The sequence below is a fragment of the Staurois parvus genome, unplaced genomic scaffold (genome assembly GCF_062004578.1).
Source record: "Staurois parvus isolate SC_StPar_1 unplaced genomic scaffold, SC_StPar_1.0 ptg001272l, whole genome shotgun sequence".
Classification (NCBI taxonomy): Eukaryota; Metazoa; Chordata; class Amphibia; order Anura; family Ranidae; genus Staurois; species Staurois parvus.
Genome location: NW_028319068.1, coordinates 723,731 through 750,367, shown reverse-complemented (window position 1 = coordinate 750,367; position 26,637 = coordinate 723,731). Strand labels below are relative to the sequence as shown.

General features: G+C 42.2%; 1 protein-coding gene across 3 annotated transcripts in view; it reads left to right on the top strand.

Annotated features, from left to right (window-relative positions):
* PDZD4 (PDZ domain containing 4) overlaps window positions 1–23,223 on the top strand; it is a 470,425-nt gene extending 447,202 nt beyond the window's left edge. For all 3 annotated transcript variants that reach the window (XM_089660781.1, XM_089660783.1, XM_089660782.1), the window contains one exon: window positions 17,902–23,223. In XM_089660781.1, the coding sequence (XP_089516907.1) occupies window positions 17,902–19,518 (1,617 nt within the window). In that variant the 3' untranslated portion in view covers window positions 19,519–23,223. The remainder of the gene's footprint in view (window positions 1–17,901) is intronic.
* Window positions 23,224–26,637: the final 3,414 nt, after the last annotated feature.

Here is a 26,637-nt window from a genome sequence, read left to right as displayed (position 1 = left end):
GCACGGATTAGCTGCTACTCTCCAGACCTGTCTGCCTCTTCACGTCAGGCTCTCTACCTGTCATTACCTCTGGTGATTCCTCTACCTCAGGTGGGTGTACTCAGGGGCCGCGACCTGGTCACTGTCCGCTCCAAGCCCATCCCCACCATCAGGGGCTCTGGTGAACAAGCGGACTGGGGCTTAGACACCGCGCCCTGGGGAATCCTGTCCTGTGGACTGCTAGAGTACACCAGGTGGTCCATAACAGACGGTGTAAGATATGATCTGTTAATAATTTGTACAGCTAACAATGGTACTTGTGACTGTGACATTGTGATGAGAAAATCAGTGGAAATTCTGATTTAAGCAATGCTGTGTGTTTGGATCAGTGTCAGTTGGTAAGACAATTGCCCCCAGAGAGTTGGACAACAGTCTATTTGGAGCTGTGTGAAGGTCTCATTAGTGCTAGTTGCTCACCTGTGTGTGGTCCCTCCTCGGGTCTGGTCCTAACAAACACTGATAAAGAAGACACTGAAGGTATTAATTGTGGAAAAGGTAATTTGTTGTAGAATGGTTTGGTAAAAGATGGTTTGCTTTTCATTACAGAGTGTGCCTGTGAATAAGGTTTTGGCTGCTGTGGGTAACCACAAAAGGGTTGATGAATCCTGAGGAATGTTAAAGGTGGTTCAAATGAGAGGGAAAGTGGCTGTGCATTAAACTTAGTGGGTTCCCTACAACTTCAGAACAGGGAGTTGGGGAGACACATCAAGAATGCTAGTACACCCTCAGAAAATGAGAATATGCCCAGGAACCCAAGAGAAGAGGGTTTAATGTAAGGAATAGCAGAACCCCGTTGAGATTCAGGGTAGGGCAGGCCTGGAAACATACCCGGAAAAAGGATTGGGCTTACATGGCTAGCAGCTGGCACAGAGGTTACCCAACCAAAATGATGGGTTAATGTGTTCCGCCCCCTACTGGGTCAAAACAAGGAGGGGGCTATGTAACAGTGCAGGACCCTGTCACAGAATAAAAATGGGTAGAAATGGTCTGGAAATGGATACAGGGTTTGCACATGTGGAGTGCAGAACTGCAGTGCATAGATTTTGAGTGAAGAAAACTGCTGTTGCAGGTTTCTCCGGATTTTAATATTTCTGGATGGGGCTCCATAGTTTGGAGATTTCAAAGTTCCTTGGGAGGGAAGAATCTCCAATCCTGTGTCCAGGTTTTGTAATCAACCAGCAGGGTGTGGGTCCAGGTGCTCACAGCCCTTATAATAATGGTCTGCTGAGATTTGCAGGGGGAGTGGAATGCAATTGAAGCAGTGGCTGCCATTGAGAGTCTCTGTGTGTGCCAGATGCTGTGTGCATCAAAAGGGCTCAAAGGTGTGTGTGTTAAAGGGCTCAAGGCTGTGTGCATTAAAATGCTCAAGGCTGTATGTGTTAAAGGACTGAGACTGTGTGTGTTAAAGAAGTCCAAGGCTGTGTGCCAGGAATAGCCAGTGGTCTGGGAGACCCATACCAGCAGAGGTACTGCTGACCATTATCTATAGCAGCAGTGCTAATAAGGAGTAACCAGGAGGCTTGGTATTTTCCATTTGTATTTACAACTGGAGGAGAACCCCTGTGTGGGAAAGCTTATGTTGGACTTTTGTTTTTGTTTCTCTAATAAACATGGGCTACCAGGCCCTTAAATAAAGTTCCTGATAGAACTGAATTTACTTTGAAATGCACCTACCACTAGAGCTAATTATCCCCCATGTCACAAGTTGATATAGTGCATCTGGCTTAAAATTCTCTGATCCAGGTCAGTAGGTTATGTGAAATGCGAATCTTAAGAAGACTAGTGCCTATTGAGCTTGGCATGGCTTCAGATGCTTGGAAGACCTTAAATACTCAAGACTTTTATGATCGATATAGATCAATATAGGATGTGCTGCTCCTTCCAACAGATACCTCCATTCTTCCAGGGCAGCTTTAATGGCGAGCAGTTCTTGATCCCCCACATCATGATTCTTCTCTGCCAAAGTCTGCATGAAAACGAGGCCATGGGATGTATTAAATCCTTGAGACCCTAGCCTTGTGAGACAACTGCCCCTACTGCAATTTCTGATGCATCTACCTCCAAAAAAAAAAAAAAAAAATATATATATATATATATATATATATATATATATATATATACAGTGGGGATCGAAAGTTTGAGCACCCCAGCTAAAAATTTGTATTAATGTGCATAAAGAAGCCAAGGAAAGATGGAAAAATCTCCAAAAGGCATCAAATATTACAGATTAGACATTCTTATAATATGTCAACAAAAGTTAGATTTTATTTCCATCATTTATACTTTCAAAATAACAGAAAACAAAAAAATGGCATCTGCAAAAGTTTGGGCATCCTGCAGAATTTATAGCATGCACTGCCCCCTTTGCAAAGCTGAGACCTGCCAGTGTCATGGATTGTTTTCAATCATCATCTGGGAAGACCAGGTTATGTCAATCTCAAAGGTTTTAAATGCCCAGACTCATCTGACCTTGCCCCAACAATCAGCACCATGGGTTCTTCTAAGCAGTTGTCTAGAAAACTGAAACTGAAAATAGTTGACGCTCACAAAGCTGGAGAAGGCTATAAGAAGATAGCAAAGTGTTTTCAGATGTCAATATCCCCTGTTTGGAATGTAATTAAGAAATGGCAGTCATCAGGAACAGTGGAAGTTAAAGCAAGATCTGGAAGACCAAGAAAAATATCAGACAGAACAGCTCGCAGGATTGTGAGAAAAACAATTCAAAACCCACGTTTGACTGCACGATCCCTCCAGAAAGATCTGGCAGACACTGGAGTTGTGGTACACTATTCCACTATAAAGAGATACTTGTACAAATATGGTCTTCATGGAAGAGTCCTCAGAAGAAAACCTCTTCTACGTCCTCACCACAAAAATCATCGTTTGAACTTTGCAAATGAACATATAGACAAGCCTGATGCATTTTGGAAACAAGTTCTGTGGACCGATGAGGTTAAAATTGAACTTTTTGGCCGGAATGAGCAAAGGTACGTTTGGAGAAGAAGGGGCACAGAATTTAATGAAAAGAACCTCTGTCCAACTGTTAAGCATGGGGTTGGATCAATCATGCTTTGGGGTTGTGTTGCAGCCAGTGACACAGGGAACATCTCCCGAGTAGAGGGAAAAATGGATTCAATAAAATTTCAACAAATTTTGGATGGTAACTTGATGCCATCTGTGAAAAAGCTGAAGTTAAAGAGAGGATGGCTTCTACAAATGGATAATGATCCTAAACACACCTCAAAATCCACGGGGGATTACATCAAGAGGCGTAAACTGAAGGTTTTGCCATGGCCTTCACAATCTCCTGACCTCAACATAATTGAAAATCTATGGATAGAACTTAAAAGAGCAGTGCGTGACAGACAGCCCAGAAATCTCAAAGAACTGGAAGACTTTTGTAAGGAAGAATGGGCAAAGATACCTCAAACAAGAACTGAAAGACTCTTGGCTGGCTACAAAAAGCATTTACAAGCTGTGATACTTGCCAAAGGGGGCAGTACAAGATATTAACTCTGCAGGGTGCCCAAACTTTTGCAGACGCCATTTTTTTGTTTTCTGTTATTTTGAAAGTGTAAATGATGGAAATAAAATCTAACTTTTGTTGACATATTATAAGAATGTCTAATCTGTAATTTGATGCCTTTTGGAGATTTTTCCATCTTTCCTTGGCTTCTTTATGCACATTAATACAAATTTTTAGCTGGGGTGCCCAAACTTTCGATCCCCGCTGTGTATATATATATATATATATATATATATATATATGGCAAAGCTGGATCAGGATGGCTGAGAATAGGGGCTGAAGTGGAAAGTCTCTTTAGCATTTCAATCGCAGTCTGTGCCTCAAGGCTCCTGTGGAACCAAAAGTTCTGTTTAGTCAGTTGTATGATGGGAGTGATAATGGCAGAGAATTAGGATTATAAAGAAATATAAGAATAAGTTTGCAAACCCCACAAAATGTTGCACCCCCTTTTTGCCTGTGGGTGCAGGCCAGTCTAAGATACAGATATTTTGGGGATCTATCTTAATTCCTGCTCGGAAATCACTAAGCCCAAGAACTGGATACTCTGCCACTCAGATTCACACTTCTCGGGCCTGGCATACATTCCATGTTAGTGGAGCTGAATTAGAACACTCTTGACATGGCCCAGTATAGATCAAGGGACACAGAGAAAATCAGGATATCATCTAAGTATTCAAGTATAAGTGCTGGAAGGTGGCAGGAGCATTATAGAAGTTCTGGCATGACCAGATATTCAATAGTGGCTGAACCTGGTACAAAAAACCGTCTTCCACTCATCCCCTGTGTGAATATGGACCAAGTTATAGGCCCCTTGCAAATCCAGTTTGGTAAAGATGGTTGCATATCTCAACCCCTGGAACAGTTCGGGTACAAGAAGAAGGGGATAACGGTTCTTTGCCGTAATCTTATTATGCTCCCAAAAAAAAATATCCCTGCCCCTGCTGGAGAAGTAGATGGGCAGATGAACTCTTTCTCCAGGTTTTCATCAACATATTTTTTTTAAGCTTCCTGTGCCAGTTCTGAAAGTGGGAGAATTTGCCCAAAAGGAATCTCTGCTCCCAGAAGTAGTTCAATTTGGCAATCGTATGGCTGGTGTTGAGGTAGAGTGTCATCCCCCCATTTGCTGAAAATGTCAAGGTGTTCGTGACAGGATTCAGGCAAAATATGACACATCTCATGATCATAACATGGATAATAGTGGCATTAAGCGACTCTGGCAAACCATGTTCTTGACAAAAGGTTGATTGACTTCTCCCGTAATCCTGCCAATTCGTGAATTGTGAGCCTGAAGCTAGGGCAGGCCCAAAATAACAGGAAACAAGGGAGGCATGGTGATCGCATCACAGTTCTTTAGGTTTGGTAGGGGTAACAACAGGCAATGGTGGTGTCTCCTGAGTTACCAGTCCTGATTTAATACATGAGCCATCTGCCAGGTAAACTGAGATTCCTTGACTTTTGCAGCCCAGAACCACATTCTTCTACAACAAAAGACTCAAGTCAATAAAGCAACTGCATACCCTACAGTCAGTAGTGGCATTCACTGAAATTGCTTTTTCTTACAGCTGGAATGAAAGTGGAATGAAAGCTAGGTGACTTGTACTGGCAGACAGTGGTGAAAGGTTAGCAGAAGAAATAGACACACTTGCGCATCTTTGCTGAACACGTGCGTACATAATGGCCAGCTTCTCCACAGTATAGACAAAGGTTGTTGTGCCAACAACATAGACGGTCTTCGGATGACAAGGAGGGACGCATCAATCAGAGATGCCTAGGTTCTGGAGTTTCAGATGCAGGAGACACAGGATTGGCAGGAATAGAGCTGACAAAACACAGAATGGACAGATGTGGAGTGAGCAGTAGATGGAAAACTGGGCCATCATCCATACAGGACAAGACTGCTGAGTAGACCTTTTCAACCTGTGTTTGTGAAGTCGTCGGTCTATCTGGATGGCCAAAGTAATTGGAGCCCCTAAGGTATTCGATACTCTGACCTGAGCTAGTTCATCTTACAAACCTTCAGAAAAGTCCAAGCGGAACTGGTGTCACAGAGCTGCATCATTGCTCTGTGTCTGTACTCCAGCGTTTGAAGTCCGTAACATAGTCTTTGACCGCTCTGCAGCCTTGATGAAGAACATGAAGAGCAGCCTCTCCTGTGGCAGTCCGCTGTGGGTCATCATACAACTGGGCCATCACCTTAGAGAAGGCAAACCTGATATGCAGCTTGGAGTTATTTTCTTCAAGGAGTCAGTGGGCCCAGGTCTGAGGTTCACCTTGAAGCAGTTAGATAATGAACCCCACCTTAGTGGATTCCAGGGAAAAAGTCAGTTGGTGCAGGGTGAAGTATAGTTGACTTGCGTTATGGAACGCTCAGAATTTACTTTGATTCCCTGAAAACCTTTCTGGCTTGGGGCCCCTGGGTTCTGGAGGCAGCATCATCACTGTGGGTACAGTAACAGTCTCTGTAGGTGCAGCAGTGGAAGCAGACATTGTAACAGGACTTGGAAATGTAGCCATGGATTGCTTGCATTCTTCCTGCTGGATGTACCCCTCCTGAAGAGACTTGCCATCTTGAGTTAGGGCAGCAAGGTGCTGACAAATTTCATCCATGGGAGAGGCCCCTCTTGCAGGCTTAGACATGGCTGGCTGATGCTGTCATGTACCTTGTGGCAGAGCCTGACGTGCAGAGGGAGGCCTCTCATACAGCCCCTGCTCTGAGACCACTGATGTTGGGACAGTGGCTGCAAGAGCACAGTGAGCTATGAGTGCCTGAAAGATGTTCTTTCAGCTGCTGCTGCTGTAGGTAGCAGGTGCATCGCCAGAGACAGGTTGGACTGCTGGAACAGCAGGTGGCAGCAGGGACAGCAGACCCGGGACTGGTCAGACAGCAGGTGCTTGACAGGCAGCTGGCAGGTAGCAGGTGCGGCAGGACTGGTAGCGCTGAACAGGTGAAGAACCTAGTAGCATTCAGAGTAGGACAGGAGGATAACAGAATGCAAGGTCAGATGAGCCATGGCAGCAACAGATGGTCAGATACAGTCACGGCAAATACAAAGAATGGTCAGGATACAAGCAAAGGTCAGCAACAGAGAATCAGGCAGATGAGCTGAAGATGGAGCAAATCCAGAGGCAGGTCAAGGTCAGAGCAGGTAGAGTTCAAGCAAGGTCAGAGTAAGCCAGGTCAATAACAGAGATCAACACAGGAACAGATGCAGGAACACAGGTAAGAGCTGTAGATCAGAAAGCACTGGCTAATTGAACTGCTGCAGTTTAGATAGTCCCATTGGCGACAACATTAGCTGCAGGTGGCCATGGGGGAATGCACGCAACTGTGCATGGTTATGCACAGACAGATGAGCACTTGCACCTCTGCACCTGCGCATCCATGAACCTAGAAGCTTCAGCTTTGCTATGGCTAGTGCCTTCCTGACAGCACTTCAGTCCTCTGTGCCTCTCATTTTGGCCTTCCTACAATCAGGGGTTGACCAGAACTTTGCCTTGAGTTCTCTTAAGGGACAGTTTTGGCCTTGTCCATTCTTTTCCAAAAACCTCTATCTTCACTTTCTCTTGTAAAGACCTTTTATTCAAGGTGTTTCTCGGATCAAACTACCTTTACAGCATCCTGTGCTTCCTTGTGACCTTAATTCACTTCTCTCTGTTATACCCTTTGAACCCATCAAGGAACTCCCTTTTGGATGTTCTTTCCTGCAAAGTAACCTTCTTGGTGGCCTTCACATCTGTCAGATGTCTCTGAGTTAGCAGTTCTCTCTTGTAAGAAGTTATTAAGCTTCCACTTCAATGAAGTCCTTCCCTCGCCGTGCCCTAGTCTGAAGTACCCAAAGGAGATTGCTCTTCACTGTCTGGATGCAGTCAGAGCCTCTATCAGGAAGAGGGAAGCCCCCTTTTTTTTTTCCTCCTCTGGACCTCGCGCTAGTACATGCTCACTGTACCAAATTGGTAAGAATTTCCTGGATATTCTAACATCAAGTCTCTGTTGCCCAGCTCTGTACGGCTGCCACCTGGTCTTCAGTTCATACCTTTTCAAAGTTCTACCAGGAAAACCTACATCCTTCTGCAGATGCAGCTTTCAGGCTGCAACATTCTTGCAACAGCACTCTACTGTTGGGTCTGTTAACACTTGTCATTGCTGGAACTGTTGGCACAGTTCTGTTTGTCTTATTGTTGTCTACCTCTCACAGGGTTTAAAGAAGCCTGTGTCCTATACGTACAATTATGAAAAAAGACATTTTGACTGTTGTAGCAATTGTACGTACAGAGATGGACGCGGTCATCCATCTTTCTAAGGATCCTCCATCTTGTATCAATCTCTCTACCTCCAATCCTCCCTCCCTCAGGAATGTGGTCTGTATGTATGCCGAGAGATCACAAGCATCAGGCCCAGCTGGATAGATTCATGGTTATAAACCCCAATTAGCCTGGGCCCAGGATGTCTGTGAAACTCGTGCTCTGAAGCTAATCGTAAAGTCATAAACCAGTCCTTCACTGGACTTCAAACGCATTTCGGGATAGCCGTAAAACAGACATCACATTTAAAACCCACTTTTCCATATAATTTCATATCTGGAGATAGGAAATAATTACAACCGAACAAAGCATATATTCGGATAGCTCAGTTTAATGCAAGTCGCCTGATATCTTACACCCCTAGTTGAAGTCTACAGGAGAGCAGAGAGCCATATAGTTCTAGCTGAAATAGTGAAATATGGCATGTTTGATGTCGGGACATTCAGGATATCATTCTGCATATTAATCTACTAGTGGCTAGGCTGCTACATGCACCTAGGGAAGGTTATTGACCATTTGGGATTTGGTCATATCCTGAGTTCCCCGCCTAAAACACCCCTCCCCAAATGAGGTGATTGGTTCTCTGCTGTAAGGAGACACCCTGCTGGGTTCCTATAAAAAGGCTGTTATGCTTGGAGCAGTCATTTTGAAGAGATCTCCCTTTTAACATCAGGAACCAACTTGGGAGACGGTACCCTTTTGTTCAGGAAACTTGATCTGCTTAAACCAAGGCTGACGGCACGTTTTCTACCTCTCTAAACTTTTTTCTGTTATCTCTCTGTTGTGGTATTGTTCTCTGTATTTATATATATATTGGCTACATCTTTTTCTGTAAATATTTATATTGCACCATTTTGACCTTTTTAGTAATAAATCCTATTTTCTGAAAAGTCTTGAACTGTTTCTAAAGCTCTTTAATGCAGACTAAGAATCCCTGTCTCTGAAGAGCGCTACTGTGTGTTTTAAAACTTCTGCGTACATCTGTTTGCGGTGACATTGTGTATACAGACGCTTATTCAAACATCAGTGTTATTTCTAATATTGGCGAGTTTCCTCCTTTTCTCTACAAAAAGGCGGTGATGGCAGTGTGAAGGGTTAATTGCGTAAATTACCTGACCCAGTAACAATCGCTCTCAGGCTGCAGGTACATAGATTGTGGTCCATTAGCTGGAAAATCTTTGTGCAGGGTGCAGCTGAGCGTGGCATTGTTATGCACGTGACAGCACGGTTTTAGATTGGCTAGTCCTTCGGTCACGAGTTGGTGAGAAGGGCTGGGGGTCTGACGCCACGACCGTCACAACTGTCAGTTCTACAACTAAGGGAAATAAAGACTAAAGCAGTATTTAACCCCTGCAGTGCTTGTGCGGCCCTACTACAAGGGAGAACTTTCGTTCTCCAAGAGTTGGGCTTTAAGGTAATAAACATCTGTTTCATTTTCTCTTGTATTCATTATAATGTTTCAACTTCTATTAAATTGAACGGTCTGTGGCAGTTCCTAAAGCAGTTCCCAGCTGCTTATTGGTTTTATGTATTATTTCTCAGATATAGTAGATTATACATGTTGTTTATGATTATACTAAGATCCTACAACCTATTTTATACCAGAATTCATAGTTTATACCACAAACACAAAATATAAAGAAACTATTTTTTTTTCTAATACCATTTGAATTAATTTTTTATATAAATCATGTTAATTAATTGTACACCCATATATTATAATTATGATAGCTCTTTTGTTTTGAATTAATTTATATAATTTTCCCTTTCAGCACCATTTGAAAAATGATTATTTCTTATATTTACAAACCTATTTGAACCTATTCACTTCTATATCATAATACTTCTAAAAACAATTTTGTAATTGTGTAGTTTTTTAAGCAATATAAATTTTTCTATCTATAAACATGTTTTTTTACCTCAATCATGTCCAACATGTTCCTCAGTTCCCCAGTATTTGTTTTGTTTTACATTTTTTTTATAAAAAACTATTTCAATATATAAAACTTTAATGTATATTCTCTTGTTATAGCCCTTATGAAAGGGGGCATTTGCTGTGATAAGGTTTTTTACATATTTCACTGACTAACTTGGGACAGCGTTACTGCACAGCAAGGTTATTACAAACAGGTTAATTAAAAAAAGATGTGACTGCCAACTTTGAAAACATTTAAGGCTGAAAATTGTGTGCTGTTGCAAACAGTAAAAAACCGTGATACTTAGAATTGTAAATAGGTAATTAGTTACAAATTGTCACAGCCAATCAGTTTCAGAGTTAAACTAAAATGACAGTCCTGAAATTATTCTAACTCATATGGCCTGTGACACAGCATATGAGGAAATGTCAGAGAATTTTATGGATGATTAGAATCTTATAAAAGTATTCATGTTCTTGTTATCAGTGTGTCTGAAAACAAAAAATTGTTATTAGATGCTTACCGTAATTTTCTTTTTCTGGCCTATCCTCATGTCAGCACACAATGGGTTAACACCTCCTTTGGAACCCACAGGACCACCTCTTCTTTAGCTGAATAAAAGACAACCCCTCCTCAACTGAATTGTTCAATAACCTAGCCTGTGACAGGCCACTAGGGAGGGAGTCCTGTGCTGATGTGAGGAAAGGAAAATTACAGTAAATATCTGAAAACAATTTCCCATTATCCTGGCCCACCACCGTCAGCACACAACGGGATATAACATGGCCAAATAAATGGGCAGGAGAGAGCACATGGAAAGAAACAATGACAATAAAAGAAAAGCCACTAAAGACAGAACTAATCTATCTTGTCTGCACTTCTATCTTGTAAGGTTGAATAAAGGCCAAAAAAGAATTTCAGCTAGCCATCTTACCTGTATCTTCCAATGAATTCTGGCATAACTGCCGCAAAAGCTGCCGCCCCTCTAATCAAATAAGCTTGCAGCTGTTTCAGAGCAGAATGGCATACACGGAGTATTCCTTTCTAATCACCCTGGTAATCCAGCAGAGGATGACTTTTGAGGACCTGATGGCAATCAGATTGTCCACTTTTCTCTTTTGACCAAGTACATGGTTAGCAGCTTGACCATGTGTAAGGGGCTGACGTTTTCCTGCTGGGTACTCAGTGACTCTCGTGCAAAAACTTGGAGGAACTACTTGCCGGTTTTGTTGGAAACTGGATACCACTTTAGAATTGAGTGTTGGAGATGGACATAGTATCACTATTTATGATAAAAAAAAACACACAAAAAGGGCCCTTGTTCGAAAAGTGTTGCAAACTTCAACCTCCTTTAGTCTGAAGTAGTTGCTGTCAGAAGAACTAGCACCAGTGCTTTGAGAACCATGCCTAAGTCTCACAAAAGGGAACAAGGATTTCCATGGGGGGTCATATACAGATTGTTGCCTGCAAGAAACATCTGGTCACTGGCTTTTCCATCCATCTGCAGTCTGTAACAGATAAGGTAAAGACCCATACTTTAAATGGCGTTGCATGCCAGACCAACCTCTAGCACTGACTGCAAAAGTCCAGGATATTGACTAGAGCAGAGAACACAGAATAAAAATCTTTGCTAAGGAAACAAAACAACTTCCTTCATTACATCTCAGCTGTATCATTCATTGATGATCTTCTGGCCTTCACCAAGGTCTGAAACACCTCGGATGAGAATCCCTGCGCCTCCAGTCTGGCCTATTCCAGCACCAAACTATTAAAAGTAGTCTCACTGGATTGGGGTGCTGTCACTAAGCTTGCCATAAGATTTCATTTGACCAGAAATGAGAGTGGTGGTGCCGATGACATCTGGTGACAGCCAAGGCCTTCTCGGTAGGTGGAAAACCCCTGTATGGCATGAACTTTTTCTCTCCAAATGTTCAGAAATACCTTTATATTAAAGGACACAGGAGAGAGACAAAAATCAAATGGAAAATCCCATGGCACTGTGAACCTATCTTGCAACAGGATACAAATGCAAAGACTCCATGATACAAATATTGGAAACTACGTTCAGTGGAGTCTACCTGACAACTACTGCTGGAATTCTCCATAGGGCCAATATTGGTTTGAGGCATTCCTTGGAAAATATTCTGCCTAACCAATCCATTAGTTGATTCTACTTTCCTAGCAAGAAGACCAACGTTAACTGCTTGTAAGTGGCGATCTGTCCAGCAAAAAGTTTCTTTTTCAAGATGTAACATGAAAAAACTTTTTATGTCTCCTTGGCAGGCAATGAAGACTAATGCTGTCTTATCGTCAATTATCAACTTCACTCAGGCCCCCTTGAAGAAGATCCTGAAAGGTTTTCTATGCTAGAAAAGCTGCCTTCAACTCAAGACCATTGGGGAGTCTGCATTCCATGGGGCTCCAAGGGCCTTGAACCTGTCTTTTCAGATCGTGGACTCCCTAGCTCAGGATACTGGCATCTGCTGTCAGAATCATCCCATCTCCTGGGCTGATAGGCATGCCCCAAACAAGAGGCACAGTGGCGATTCCAAAATTCCAGTTCTTGCTGAATTTGTGCAGGCACAAAGATCTTCTGATCCATAGAAAACCCATTCTAATAACGGAGGAAGGCAAATTAAAACGCCCTCATAGGCCACCTGGTCCAAGGCACCACCATTGCCAAAAGAATTTAAAAAAATTCCTGGGGCTGTGCCAATTCGGAAAAAGGTGGACATCTGAGCTGGAAGTGACATTCGACAGCCACAAATCTCACCTACCTCTGGCGCTCGGCATTGACCGGTGCATGGAAGTATGAATCGGCCAGGTCAATTGACACTAACCAGTCTTCCTGCTGAACTATAACCATGACTGTCTGCAAGGACTTGGTGGTGTGTATGTTCAAATTTGATTCCTTCAAATTGAAAACAGGCCAGAAATCTTTTGCCTTGGGTACTAGAAAAATTGGGAAAAAAAGCCCCACATATTTTGTTCTTTTGGCTTCACCAGCATGATGGCCTTGTAACAGTATAAATTCTTATACGTAATCTTGCAAAAAAATTTTCTTCTAATATCTGTTGTCCATTAATGAAATGGATTCAGTGATTGACTTTGGAATTCTCCATTGTACTCCCACCTAACTGTCTTCTGGACCCACAGGTCTTTGATGTTTGTCATTCACGCCCTCCAGAAGAAGGCTATCCTCACCCTCACTGGAAGGGATTGGTTGGGCGCAACTTCAAAAAACTTTCCAACCAGCTTAGCAACCTGCTCTGGACTTGATTCCATGCAAAAAGAAACTTTGAGGCACCTCCACTGTGATCTGCTAAATCTATAGCCTGGCCTATAAGATTTGGCCTCCTGAACCCTTCTGAAGTTCAATAGACTTGATTGAAAGTATGGCTGCCTCCTCTTACTAGTCTGTGGCCACAGTCCAGACTTTTCCTCCTGTCATTCGCTTAATTGCATTGTCCAGCATTTGCCAAATAACAAATTCTCATTAGGGGATATGTTACAGAAGGCTTGTGTGGAGGCTCCATCTGCCCTTAAATGCGTAACCACAACACTCTCATGGCTGTGCCTGTACTAGGTATATCAAAGCATCCACCAAAAGTCAGCTGCCAGGTTCAACTCCTCCTGAAACTGTGCCAAATCTTGCAGGTTCCACTCTTGGATTTAAAGTAATCTCTGAACACTTTATGTATTGAAGTTAACGCTGTTGCTAGTTGACACACAAAACCTGCCACTGTATAGATTCTCTGCAAGCCTGATGGCCAGATCACCATAATTACTCTGTTCCGGATGTGTTTCTGCATGAGTGTTTTTGATGCATTCCAATAGTTCTCAATGTGTTTTATCACCTTCCAGATGCAGATCATACAGATATTCAACTTTTGTTGACTGCACTGCTCTGTACTGGTGTGAACTAGGTACAGTAATTGGAATCCATGTTAAACACTGTTCATGCGTTCTTGATGGAGAATAAACACATACTGGACTGCAACTGGTGTGAACCAGCCCTAAGTACACATTTTGGTCCATAGGATCTCTAAAGGCAACTGAGTTATAAAAAGGCAAACACACTTGATGCGCCAGACGTTAAAGGACAGCATCCACCCATGGAAGTGCACGCATAACATGCATCAGCTGCCTTATTTGGATGATACTTAGAGAACCTGTTACTTTAGATTGGTCTTCATCAACGAGCTCTGTCATTGTGGGAAAAGAAGGCCTTTTCGCTTCTTGCGCTCTCTTTTTTGTGTTGCCTGTGGCAGCATACCTTCTGCTATAGCCTCCTAAATAGAGGCCTAGAATTATGCACATCCGCATCTTTATCCATTATCACTTCTCTGAGGCAATCCATACAGTTTAATTTTTCTGCCACTGCAGACTGCATGCCGGCCCAAAAAGAGCCCTGAGTTGGGCAAGGCATTTCCTATAATGCTGGCATAAACATATGTGAGCCAGTGCCACATGGGCTACTTGCAGAGGATTCTCAGGAATGTGGATTGTCCTGTTCAGGAGAAAATGACAGATGGCGGGTCTTATGTTTTTTGGAGTGTTTGCGTTTAGGGCTTCTGCTCCTAAAATAATGCAAAACACCATAATTTGCAATCTTTGAGCACTTTTTTAAAGACATGTCCCACGTTGCCCCCTCCTACCTTTGCTAGTCTTCTGTGTCACGAACAGGTGTGGTGAGCTCATATCTGCACAAAATATATGTAGAAAATCATATTTACCTCTCACCAAAAACAGGTACACTGTCTATAAAACCTATCCAACCCAAGTGCCTTCATCCACTTACTTCAGAAGCAGCAGCAGGTGAGCTCATGCGGCCCTTCCAGAGGAAAACAGGAGACACCAAAACTAGTCACACTGTCAAATCTCCAGGAACACACAGCATAGGAGAGGAGACAGGAGAGCACATCCAGGGGCAGACAGGAAACACAGTCTGAATCTGAGACAAAACAGTCAGAATCTGAGGCAAACCCCAAACTGTCCAACCTCCAGGAACACACAATAGGGAGCAACAGCACCAAGTCTTTAACTAGCTGGACTTCTGGGAGAGAGGGTGAGAAGCCAGTTCCTCTGTAGACTTTTCGGACTGCTTACGCTATTGCTTGGTGACTGGTGGTCATTATCCTGCTCTGCCCCATCTCCCTGCCCTCTGTGACATCATTCACAGCCGCTCTCAGACTATAATCCAGGAGAGCAATGTGATGTGCTGCCTATGCAATACAGGAAAAAAACCCAAGGGAGAGGCAATGGTGACATTGCAGAGCTTTTCTAATACCACACCTGCACAATACTCGTGCTAAGCAACATTGCCTGCGGCCCGGCACACAGGGCACCCAGTTTCAGGAAGGTGTACTTCCAACATTCTGAGTCCTCCCAACACCAGGAGAGGCTGAACCTGGAGGGGTAGATGCGGCGGGGGGGAAGAAATACTTTCAGCAAACAAAGTATTTATCAACTGTAATCAACAGGAGGCCTGGAGCATGGCCAAAAAAGAACACTTTATTTGGGGAGGAGTTATCTTTTATTCAGCTAAGGAATAGGTAGTCCTGTGGGTTCCAAAGGAGGCGTTAACCCATTGTGTGCTTACATGAGGTGGGCCAGGAAAAGAGAATTCACTTTGTCAGCCTGTGGTCTTTATGGGCTTCCTGTATTATTCCTGACACTGAGAGAAAGTGCAATTAGTTGCAATGAATGAGACAAACTAGCTTAGGCAATGTCTGTCTTAGTCATTTCAATTCTTGAGCAATTCAAAGCTAAATGTCTGTTACTCAAACACTGAAGACAGATAGTGAACAGAAGGACACAATATTGCCCCCCCCCCCCCGCCTAGAGCTCCATTTGTTCTTAATCTGGCCATGACTCAGGCTCCTCGTAACATTGTCACAGGACACTTCATATATACTCTATTACAGGGCTTAAAATATCAAGTCCTGAGCTACTAGCCAGGCCTTAAGAGTTACTCGCCACCAGTTGCCCCACCCAACCTACCCTGCTACACCCCTAATTCCCCCCTAAACACGCCCTCGTAAATTATTTCATGAAATTACACTGTTAAATGTTACCCACATTACATCAGGGTCCCCAGAGTCCCCCCACATTACATCAGGGTCCCCAGAGTCTCCCCACATTACATTAGGGCCTCCAATGTCCCCCTAAACACTCTATCGTACTTAGACCATAACCATAACACAACATACAACCATAAGCCCCCATAATCTTTCACTCACAAAACCATAACTCTACCAAGCATATTCTACCTACTATCCAAACCAGCAATACCTCAAATGTCCCGTACTCTACCACCCATAATAACCACATAATCCTGAACCTGACCAAACCACCCATACATATAGGTTTACATACAGACACATGTACATACACACACACACAGAGACACCTGTATACACACACACACAGACATGTACATACACACACATACACAGAAACGTACACACACGCACAGAGACACATGTACACACACACACACATACAGACACATGTATACACACACAGACACGTACAGACACGCATACATGTCCGTACACACAGACACATGTACATACACAGAAATACACATGCACAGACACATGTACATACACACAGACACACGTACATAAATACACACATGTACACGCACACAGACACATGTACACACACACAGACACATGTACGTATATGCACACAAACATGTACATACACGCAGACACATGTACAGATACACACATGTACACACAGATACATGTACACACACACACACCCTATAAAAGTTGCAGTACTTCGTTGTTCACTCACAGAGCCGGGTACTGCACTCTAGGGGGAGGCAGAGAGCACAGCACACACTCCTTCCTTTGCTTTCACTGCGATCAGCTATTGAGCAGGCTGATGGCTCTCAGTGCAAATTACAGATCCAGCCCTGAGTTCTGAGCCTGCTCAGCAAGACGGCCACTCGCCCCACCATAATTTCCACTCACCATTGGCGAGCAGGCGAGTGGAAATTTCACCACCTGCTCTATTAGTCTACGTTGACTTCACCTATATAACAACTCATGACTTTCATAATGAAGCAACTTTCCTGAACAAATTAAAAATGTTTGACGTCTTTCCATACATTTGCATTTTTGACCTGAAATTCCACTCATTTCACAATTGGGGCCTTGTCCATTTCTATTGCATTGTTTCAGCTAGTTCAAAAGTTGGAACAATTTTCTCTCACTGCTGTTCATAGGTCCATCTTTCTTTCTGGAAATGGGGCCAAATCTTATTTCAAAGTACCATAATCAGGTCCTAAAATACAATTTTTATGTATTGTAAGTCAGTTATCAGTAAGGGAGTATCAACATATGGTATATTAATAGGGGTCTTGCATCTGTCAGAAGTTTAACTTTAACAACAAATTAGGATGCTGAAACAATAAATTACCAACATAGTTAAAATGTGTAGACTTTTTTTTGTTTTTGATAGGGAAGCATTAAACACCCTGTCAGGTTTTTTACTGTCTCTGACCTGGTGGGGAGATTTCCTGCAACAGGAAATGAGAAAGAAAATCCTCAAAATGAAAGAAATTTTCTTAGACAATTGTCACCTGAATATTTGATTACATTAGCAGATTTACCCTTAGCTCAAGTTTTGGTGAGAAATCTAAATTTTAGGGTTTGCCCTCACTTTGTCTCAATAATTATGGTCGCCAGGACAAATAGGGGAAATCTCCCAGCAAATACATGGCAATGAGAGCTTGATATAGAGTTTTACCCTTCCACACTCTATCCAAAAATAAAACAAAAAAAAGTTTTAATTTACATACACTTTAACCAATATTTTTTAAATTGGCTTGTTGGAATTTTTGAACATACAGTGGTTCTAGTAGAAAATTGATGAGAAACTTGAATTTTTATGCCACAGGTCTTCCCATCAAGGGAGTGCTGCAGAGAAGCTCTAAAATTATGTAAAAATGTATTAGTCCCAGTAGAAACCGTGGTTGAGCCCTGCATTTTAATTTACCATAAAATTCCTTTTTAAGACCGCCTTTAAATTTATTAATTGTATTTATTTCATATTTCCTGTTCTTTTTTCTTATAATTAAAATGGATTGTTTTTGATTTATAGGTAGAGAATGAGGATGCAGAAGCAAGTCCTAAATCCCCTCATACTTTTCCACACACTCCAGGCCTAAGTCGCAGTCAGGAGCTGGATAGTGGAGTTGGGCGAACAGATGAGAGCACTCGCAATGATGAAAGCTCTGAACATGACCTTTTGGGAGATGAACAAACAAGTAGTGCAAATACACCAGGCAGCCAACGTCGTTTGCGTTTCTTGCGAGGAGACAACCAGCATCCTCTTCAGTGTCGTGAATTTCATCATAGTTTGGACTCCCTGCTTGCAGCTGATGGGTCAGCACCTTACAATGAAGTTCTTCCACCAGGTGCAGGATTCACAGATGAGGAGTATGAGAGATATCGAGAACTGCTTGAAATCACATGTCACATGGAAAATGGTAATGGACCAGCCTTCCTCTATGCGTCACGACAGGGTGGATTAGATGTAAATCGCAATGAAAGTGTCCTACGGGAAATGGCGGTTCTGGAAGAAGAGTTGAGACATCTGGAATTTAAGTTTCGCAATGTTCTGCGTGCCCAAAAGATGCAACAACTGCGTGAACGTTGCATGAAAGCTTGGCTTCTTGAGGAGGAGGAGAGTTTGTATGGCTTTGTAGGAGGGGGTAGTGCAAACAATGAAAGTTCTACCAAGCTTCCTGACATCACTGAATTACCAGAGAGATCAGACAAGGACAGTACCAGTGCATATAACACTGGGGAGAGCTGCAGGAGCACTCCTCTGATGATGGAGCCACCATTACCTTTGGACAGCCCCTTGAGGAGAAACAACGATCCTTCAGGAGCAGTTTGTCAAGCAGCAGAAAACCTTCCCTCTAACAGTAATTTAAACAGAGGACATGGCAAAAATGTACCTTCATACCCTGGTAGTCCAGAGTCAGTGCCATCCAAATTTAGATCTTTGTGTCGCGATGGAAGGCACCCAACAGAAGACAGGTTAAGAAGAGGATCAAAACCAGGAAATGAGCTTGAAAGGGGAAGCCGTGAGAGCAGTCCATACCTAAGCAGACATCATCGCTCCCAGGGAGGGGAACGTTATCGAAGCTGCCTACAGTTGGCCCAGCCAAGAAGTTTAGACGAACTGGATGTGGACACCACATGTGGAAAGAATATGGGTTCATCACGAGGTGCTCACTCCCAAGCTGAACCAAGAATGGAGTGGAAGGTAAAAATAAGGAGTGATGGCACACGTTATGTGGCTAAACGCCCTGTAAGAGACCGCCTTCTAAAAGCAAGAGCCATGAAAATCAAAGAGGAGCGCAGTGGGATGACCACTGATGATGATGCTGTGAGTGAGATGAAAATGGGACGTTACTGGAGCAAGGAAGACAGAAAGAGGCACCTAATGAGAGCTCGAGAGCAAAGAAAGAGGAGAGAATTCATGATGCAAAGCAGACTGGACTGTCTACGTGAGCAACAGCAGCAGCAAGGTGCAGAAGGCAAGGGTGAAATGAGCATTATTGCACTTAGTCACCGCAAGACAATGAAAAAACGCAACAAGAAGATCTTGGACAACTGGATCACAATCCAAGAAATGCTAGCTCATGGAACACGCTCAGCTGATGGAAAGCGGGTTTACAACCCCTTGCTCTCTGTCACTACAGTCTGATCAACTAACATTCCTCAGAACCTCTTTACCAAATCAGATTTCAATGATTATCTTTGTTCCACTCTGAACACTTTTACACATTCCACCTGCAATTGATCAGTCCACCCTTAACTGACATGTTTATATTTTGGTTGGCGTCAAAAGGTTAACTCACCTATCAGCTTACATCTATAAGGAATTCCAGTGGCAAGGTCTCAGCACATGATTTCCCAGATTCTTCTCCCTGCTACAATTCTTGTAAAAGTGTTCCTTTTTAAATTGAGCCTGTCATTATAAAGAAAAATAAAGCTATCCTGTAAAAGAATATTAAAGCATACCTTGCGCTACAAGCAAGGTTCACTTATTGCATGCCAAAATGCTGCAAAAGAACAAAAAAACCCATAGGTGAAAAAATGGTTAACATTTACCTTTTCCCATGCTTGCATACATAGGTGGAGTCACTCTACTCCAGACAAGATCCTAGGGAATGCTAAGTAGTAAAAACCTTATGGGATGAGGCTCAAACAAAACGCATGAGTGTGTTTTCTCAAGATTTGTGCATTCCCAAAGATCTTGCTAGAAGTAGTATGATGTCACCCTCGTCTAGGTGCTGTGGGAAGAAGCCAGAGGAGGCAAATTAAATATATCCATTTTTTCTCCCCATTTGTTTTGCAGTGTATTACAGGCTATGTTACAAAATGCAGCATTAGAAATCATAATTCAAGGTGGAGAGAGCAGACATGAATACTTTGGTGAGATCTTGCAGCTGGAAACTCCAAGAGAGATGATGCCAGCGGGTGAATCTTCTCACTACAGAGCACCAATAGCTAGAACATTAGTTTTGGGTGGACTTCAGTTCCAACGTTCTCTTGGTTACTTTAATCTCCATATAAACATTTTGTTACCTTTATGGTTATTTATATTCTCAATTTTGAAGATATATAAGAGGTTTTTAAAACACAGGGTGAACTTTCCAAACCAGCCATTACTTGTAGATTTCACAATTATAACATGTTAGAAACTCTTTTAATGGACACAGTTGTCAAGCAACGATGAAAAAAATTCTGGAGGCGATAAGCACACAGTGTAAACCTTTGTCAAATTTTGTAGGTGGAATAAAGCTGAGCACAATTTTATTTATTGTTATATGGAAATATCTTGCCTTGATGAAGAATCATATAGCCTTTGCCAATGTTATTACCATGCTGTGATTTTCTACAGGCTTGATCTTTTCATTCTATTTTAAAACTATACACTGCCATCTTGTGGTTACAGAGCACACGGACAACTTTAAGAACAGTAAGCAACAAGCTTCATGATGGACAAAATAAGCACAAAGGCAGTGTTGGCTGTGAATTTCAATACAACAATCTGCCCTTGAAATTGTGGACACAACTATAAGGGGCTTTGTACATCTGCCTGTCTGTTGTTAAAAAAAAGTGATTGTGATGACTTCTGTTTGACCTTATTTATTAAGTTCTCACTATACTGTTTAAATGTTTGAGATTAAGAAAAATGTCTATGGGCAGGAGGTGGAGGTATTTTTACAGGAGCCAGAACAAAGATTTTTTTTTTTTACTCTTTTGTGTTTGCTAATTACCAATATGCAGGGAGAGAGACATGATTGTTTCAAATAATTTTAAATCATTTTATATGGAAGCCAGACAGGGTTTTAACATAAACCTGTGATGTCCCGGAGCAATGCAATCTGAGCATGTGATTAGGAAAATGTGAAAACAGAGGTTATCCTAGATGAAAATCACATGTCGAACCATTGGGTCAGCTTATATTCTAATGTAATTTTTCATGTAATAGTGTAGTTTTACACTTCCATCTTCCAATTACTCTATGGCACCACCCATCACATTAAAGGACAGATAAGGAGGTAAGAGGGGCTTGAATTTTTTCACTGTAAAATTAAACATTTGCTGATTACATTTCTGTATTTATTATTTATCATCATTTATTGATCATTTTGACATGTAGTTTTCACTGGAGGCAACCTCTGTTAAGTTCGCATTTCCCAGGTTTCTTCTACTTTTACTTTCATTTGTTTTTGTATGGTGAAGGAAATAAGTATTTGATCCCCTGCAGATTTTGAATGTTTGCTCACTCACAAAGAAACTTGCCAGATCCTCTCCAAGTTATTAAGGTTTGGTGGCTGACGTTTGGCAACTCGAACTTTCAGCTCCCTCCACAGATTTTCATTCGGATTAAGGTCTGAAGACTGGCTAGGCCACTCCTGGACCTTAATGTGTTTCTTCTTGAGCCACTCCTTTGTTGCCTTGGCCGTGTGTTTTGTCATGCTGGAACACCCATCCACAACCCATTTTCAATGCCCTGACTGAGGGAAGAAGGTTCTCACCCAAGATTTGACGGTACATTGCCCTGTCCATTGTCCCTTTGATGCAGTGCAGTTGTCCTGTACCCTTAGCAGAAAAACAACCCCTAAGCAGAATGTTTCCACCACCATGTTTGACAGTTGGGATGGTGTTCTTGGGGTCATTGGCAGCATTCCTCCTCCTCCAAACAAGGGGAGTTGAGTTGATGCCAAAGAGCTCGATTTTGGTATCATCTGCCCACAACATTTTCAACCAGTCCTCCTCTGCATCATTCAGATGTTCAGTGGCAAACGTCAGATGGGCCTGGACATGTGCTTTCTTGAGCAGAGGGACCTTGCAGGCACAACAGGATTTCAATCCTTGTCGGCGTAGTGTGTTACCAATTGTTTTCTTGGTGACTGTGGTCCAGGCTGTCTGGAGATCATTGACAAGATCCTCACGTGTGGGATGATTCCTTACTGTTCTCATGATCATTGACACTCCAGGAGGTGAGATCTTGCATGGTGCACCAGACCTAGGGAGACTGACAGTTGTGTTGTGTTTCTTCCATTTGCGAATGATTGCACCAACTCTTGTCACCTTCTCACCAAGCTGCTTGGCTATAGTTTTGTAGCCCAGTCCAGCCTTGTGTAGGTCTACAATCTTGTCCCTGACATCCTTGGACAGCTCTTTGGCCTTTGCCATGGAGGAGAGTTTGGAATCTGTTTGTTTGATTGCTCCTGTGGACAGGTGTCTTTTATACAGGAAACAAAATGAGATTAGCAGCACTCCCTTTAAGAGTCTGCTTCTAATCTCAGCTTGTTACCTGTATGAAAGACACCTGGTAGCCAGAAATCCTGCTGAATGATAGGGGATCAAATATTTATTTCCCTCATGAACATGCAAATCAGTGCATAATTTGTTAGACATGCATTTCTTTAGAATTTTGTGTTGCTTTTCTGTCTCTCAGTGTTACAATACACATACCATTTGATTTTTAGACTGATAATTTCTTTGTGAGTGGGCAAACATTCAAATCATCAGGGGATCAAATACTTATTTCCTTCACTGTAACTTATGCTAGGAAAATGACAGTTTATACAAGTGAGACAATGCAATGAAAGCTCTAAAAATGTTATCCTGTTAGGTTTCCTATAGGGTGGATACTATAATGTATGAGTGTGATATCCACTTTCTTGTAACTGCAGTGGCATAGTAGCAATAGCTACTGCACAGAAGACCCTAGGGAGGGGATATCTATGACAATGACTCTAGCCTATCCATTATCAGACTTTTTTGTGCATTCATATATTATCTGAGGTGAAATCTTGTTGTCTTGCTGCATATTTTGCAGTGACTGCCGGAAAATTCAGTTACATCCATCAATATATCAATTTTAATTAAACCAGAGTTGCTAATTTATTATACTGTAAACTATCATATACAGCGGCTGGCTATTTCTCCTTAGCTCTGCACCCTTAATTTCCCTTCCAGATTTTCTGCAAATCTCTACTCTGGCTGCTGCCAAATGTCTAGAACAGGGGTCATCAAACTTTTTAAACGGGGCCAGTTCAAGGACCTTCACACTGTTGGGGGGCTGAACTATAGTTTGAAAAAACTATGAACAAATTCCTATGCACACCAAACATATCTTATTTGTAGCGCAAAAAACAGGAAAAAACAATACAATATTTAAAATACACTAACGCACTGGACATCGCAATGCATTGTACTCTGTAACGCACTGGACAACAAAATGCACTGTACACTGTAACACACTGTACACCGCAGTGTACTGTACTCTGTAATGCACTGGACAGCAAAATGCACTGTACACTGTCACACACTGGACAACGCAATGCACTGGACACTGTAATGCACTTGACATCACAATGCACTGTACACTGTAATGCACTGGACACCGCAATGCATACTGTAACGCACTGGACACCAAAATGCACCGTACCCTGTAACGCACTATACACTAATACACAGGACCCCGCAATGCACTGTACTCTGTAATGCATTGTATTCTGATACACTGGACACCGCAATGCACTGTACCTGGTGCCTAGTGTGCTTTCGTCCTGTCTTGTTGCTCCTCTGGCTGCAGCAGTTGAAATCCGAGGCTTCCAGACTGTCGATCTCTGGGTCCATGCGCCCGAGGACCCAGCGAGCAGCCTAGCTATTTGCCGGCCGGCGCCCCTGGTCTAGAATATAACCACTCTGCTGTTCACCTGTGTAAATTAAATTAGAATATTCGGTCACAAGCAAATAGAAGTTAACTGCTAACAACTGTAATGGTATTGCTTTTCTCCAATATGAAAAAATGCTGCACAGTTTATTAGGAACTTGTCCTAAAATGACAGGAAACGTTAAACAAGTTAAATAATAAAAAAGTTTAAAGTTAAACCGCTCATCACAATTTGACAGTGCAGTTGTGGTTGTGCAGCCCTATTCGCATACAAGGTGCTTTCAGGGGCCAATCACCTACACCTGCACAGGTATCATATTGGGCCGAGAGGCTGTGTTCATGCAGCTGCTGCACTCCCACAGACATAAATGGGCTGCCAGCACACAGCACCTGGCGGTTCCAGCCACTTAAAAACAAGGCCCATTCACGGACTATGGGTGTAAGTGCCCATGTGAATGGGGCCTTTGATCAGTATTGATTAGGGCTCCATGCACACTTGTGCGACTTCAAAATCATGCCATTTTCATTGCAACTTTACAGTGTGACTTGTGACTTTGATGCAACTTTGTATGAGTGTGACTTTTGGGCGACTTTGTCTTTGACCAAGGATGATTGTGCTGTACAAAGTCGCATACATAACATTCAGGTGCACATTGAAATCTATGACCCTCAAATTGCATGAAAGTTGGACCAAAGTTATTCAGGAACTATTTTCAAGTTGTTGCGACTTGAAGTCACACAGATATGAATGATACTCATTGGGAAACATGGGGTGCGATTTGGCATGCGAATTTGGACCCCAAAGTCGCATAGTGAATGGGCTGTAATTCAGACATTTCTGAAAATATAAAAGAAGGCACAAAAATGCCTGTACGTGTACTTATTGGTTCTATTTATAAAAGGTTTTCACACAAAAACCTTACTTTTCATATTTTTCTAATTGAATGCAATTGGGTGAATCCTGAAAGAAAAATTGTGGAAAACATAATTAGACCCCTATGTGTTTCAACAACTTTTCAAACATTTTTAAGCCTGAGAGAAAGTTGCCTGAAAACATTTATAAATGGCCCCCCATGTGTTTCAAAAGTTTTTATAGCATTTTTCAGCCATATGCACTAGAACTGGCTCCTTAAACACCAATATGAAAGTAATCCAAACAATAAGTTGTACATACTAAAAATAAAAAGTTAACCTACACTATGGATATCTATGCATGTGTCCCTTACCATGTGTCCCTTACCGCAGCCTACTAAATATAAAAAAACGGACCCCCAAAACAGAAACAAGACAAATCAACCAACAAGCTTGACCAACATGTTGTTGGTCATGTGTAAGTTCATAAGTAATCAATATCCAAATAATAGTGCATTGGTGGAGTCCAATATAAAGTGCCCAAAATAAAAAAAAGTAATAGTCCCACTCCTCACATACAGTGACAAGATGACAGTTCTCCACACTGTGTTCCCTAAGGTTTTGACTCCTTATAAGAACAAGTGAGTCAAAACCAGCTTGTGTTGTTGATCCTAGATGTTATGGCTTCAATGTACATCAAAAGCTCTGTTCCACTGTTTATCCAATCCCCAATGGTTAATTCACCCAGAGAAAAGTTTTAACTCTGTGTCCCACAATGAAAGAATAGGAAGAGGGTTCCATATAGTGAAAGTACTGTTTATCACTTAAAAATACACAAAGAAATGCTCCTACATATTCACCAGTATTATTAGCCTAGGAAGTGTTTTTTCCTTATCAAAGATGGCTGCCACATATTTCCGGAGTCGGAAGTGAGGTCAGACCGGAAGTTACTGCCCAATGCATTTCATCATAGGAAATGACATCAGGAGCCAAGCATGGCTACTGATGATGTCATTTCCTATGACGGAATGAGTTGGGAAGTAACTTCCAGTCTGACCTCACTTCCGGCACTGGAAATATGTGGTGGCCATCTTCGATGAGGGAAAAACAGTTTTCTTAGGCTAATAATTCTGTAAGCTTTCACAGATGCTGCAGCAAGTCAGATAGAGCCTGCCTCATTTAATAGCATTATCTACCCCTTTTATCCCCAGCCGTACTGTCCCTGGTCCATCTGGTCCAGAGTGTTTCAGAAAGTTATGTACAGCACCTTCCCAGCCCCTCCCATCAGTCATGATCTTACTGCATTGCAAAGGGAAGCACAGAGACCTAGTGATGATCTCACTGGGTATGTAATGAAAACATGCTTTATTTCATATTTTTATTAGCATGTTGAAGTGGGGGAAAGGAGGAATAAGGAGGGGCAATATATAAGCAAATTAGTTTAAAATTTAGTCTCCTGTATGCCTATCAGTTATCTGCACCACCTCCACAGGACCAGGCACCAACTGATTATATTTGGTTTCCTGGCAAAGAGGGCAAACAGATTGCAGTAACGGTTTGACTGCTTCCATCTTTTTTGACAGACAGAGAAGTTTAAGTGCCAGGCCTAACAAAATCACATCAAGCTGCCAATTGTTGGTGAAGGCATTCATTACAGAGTGCAATCTGCAAAATTTTTTTAGATGGCACGCCAGCCTAGGGTGAAGCCTAATATCACCAGTTATAAAGTTAGTACTGATTTTATTGAGAAAAATAGCATTATTAATACTAATA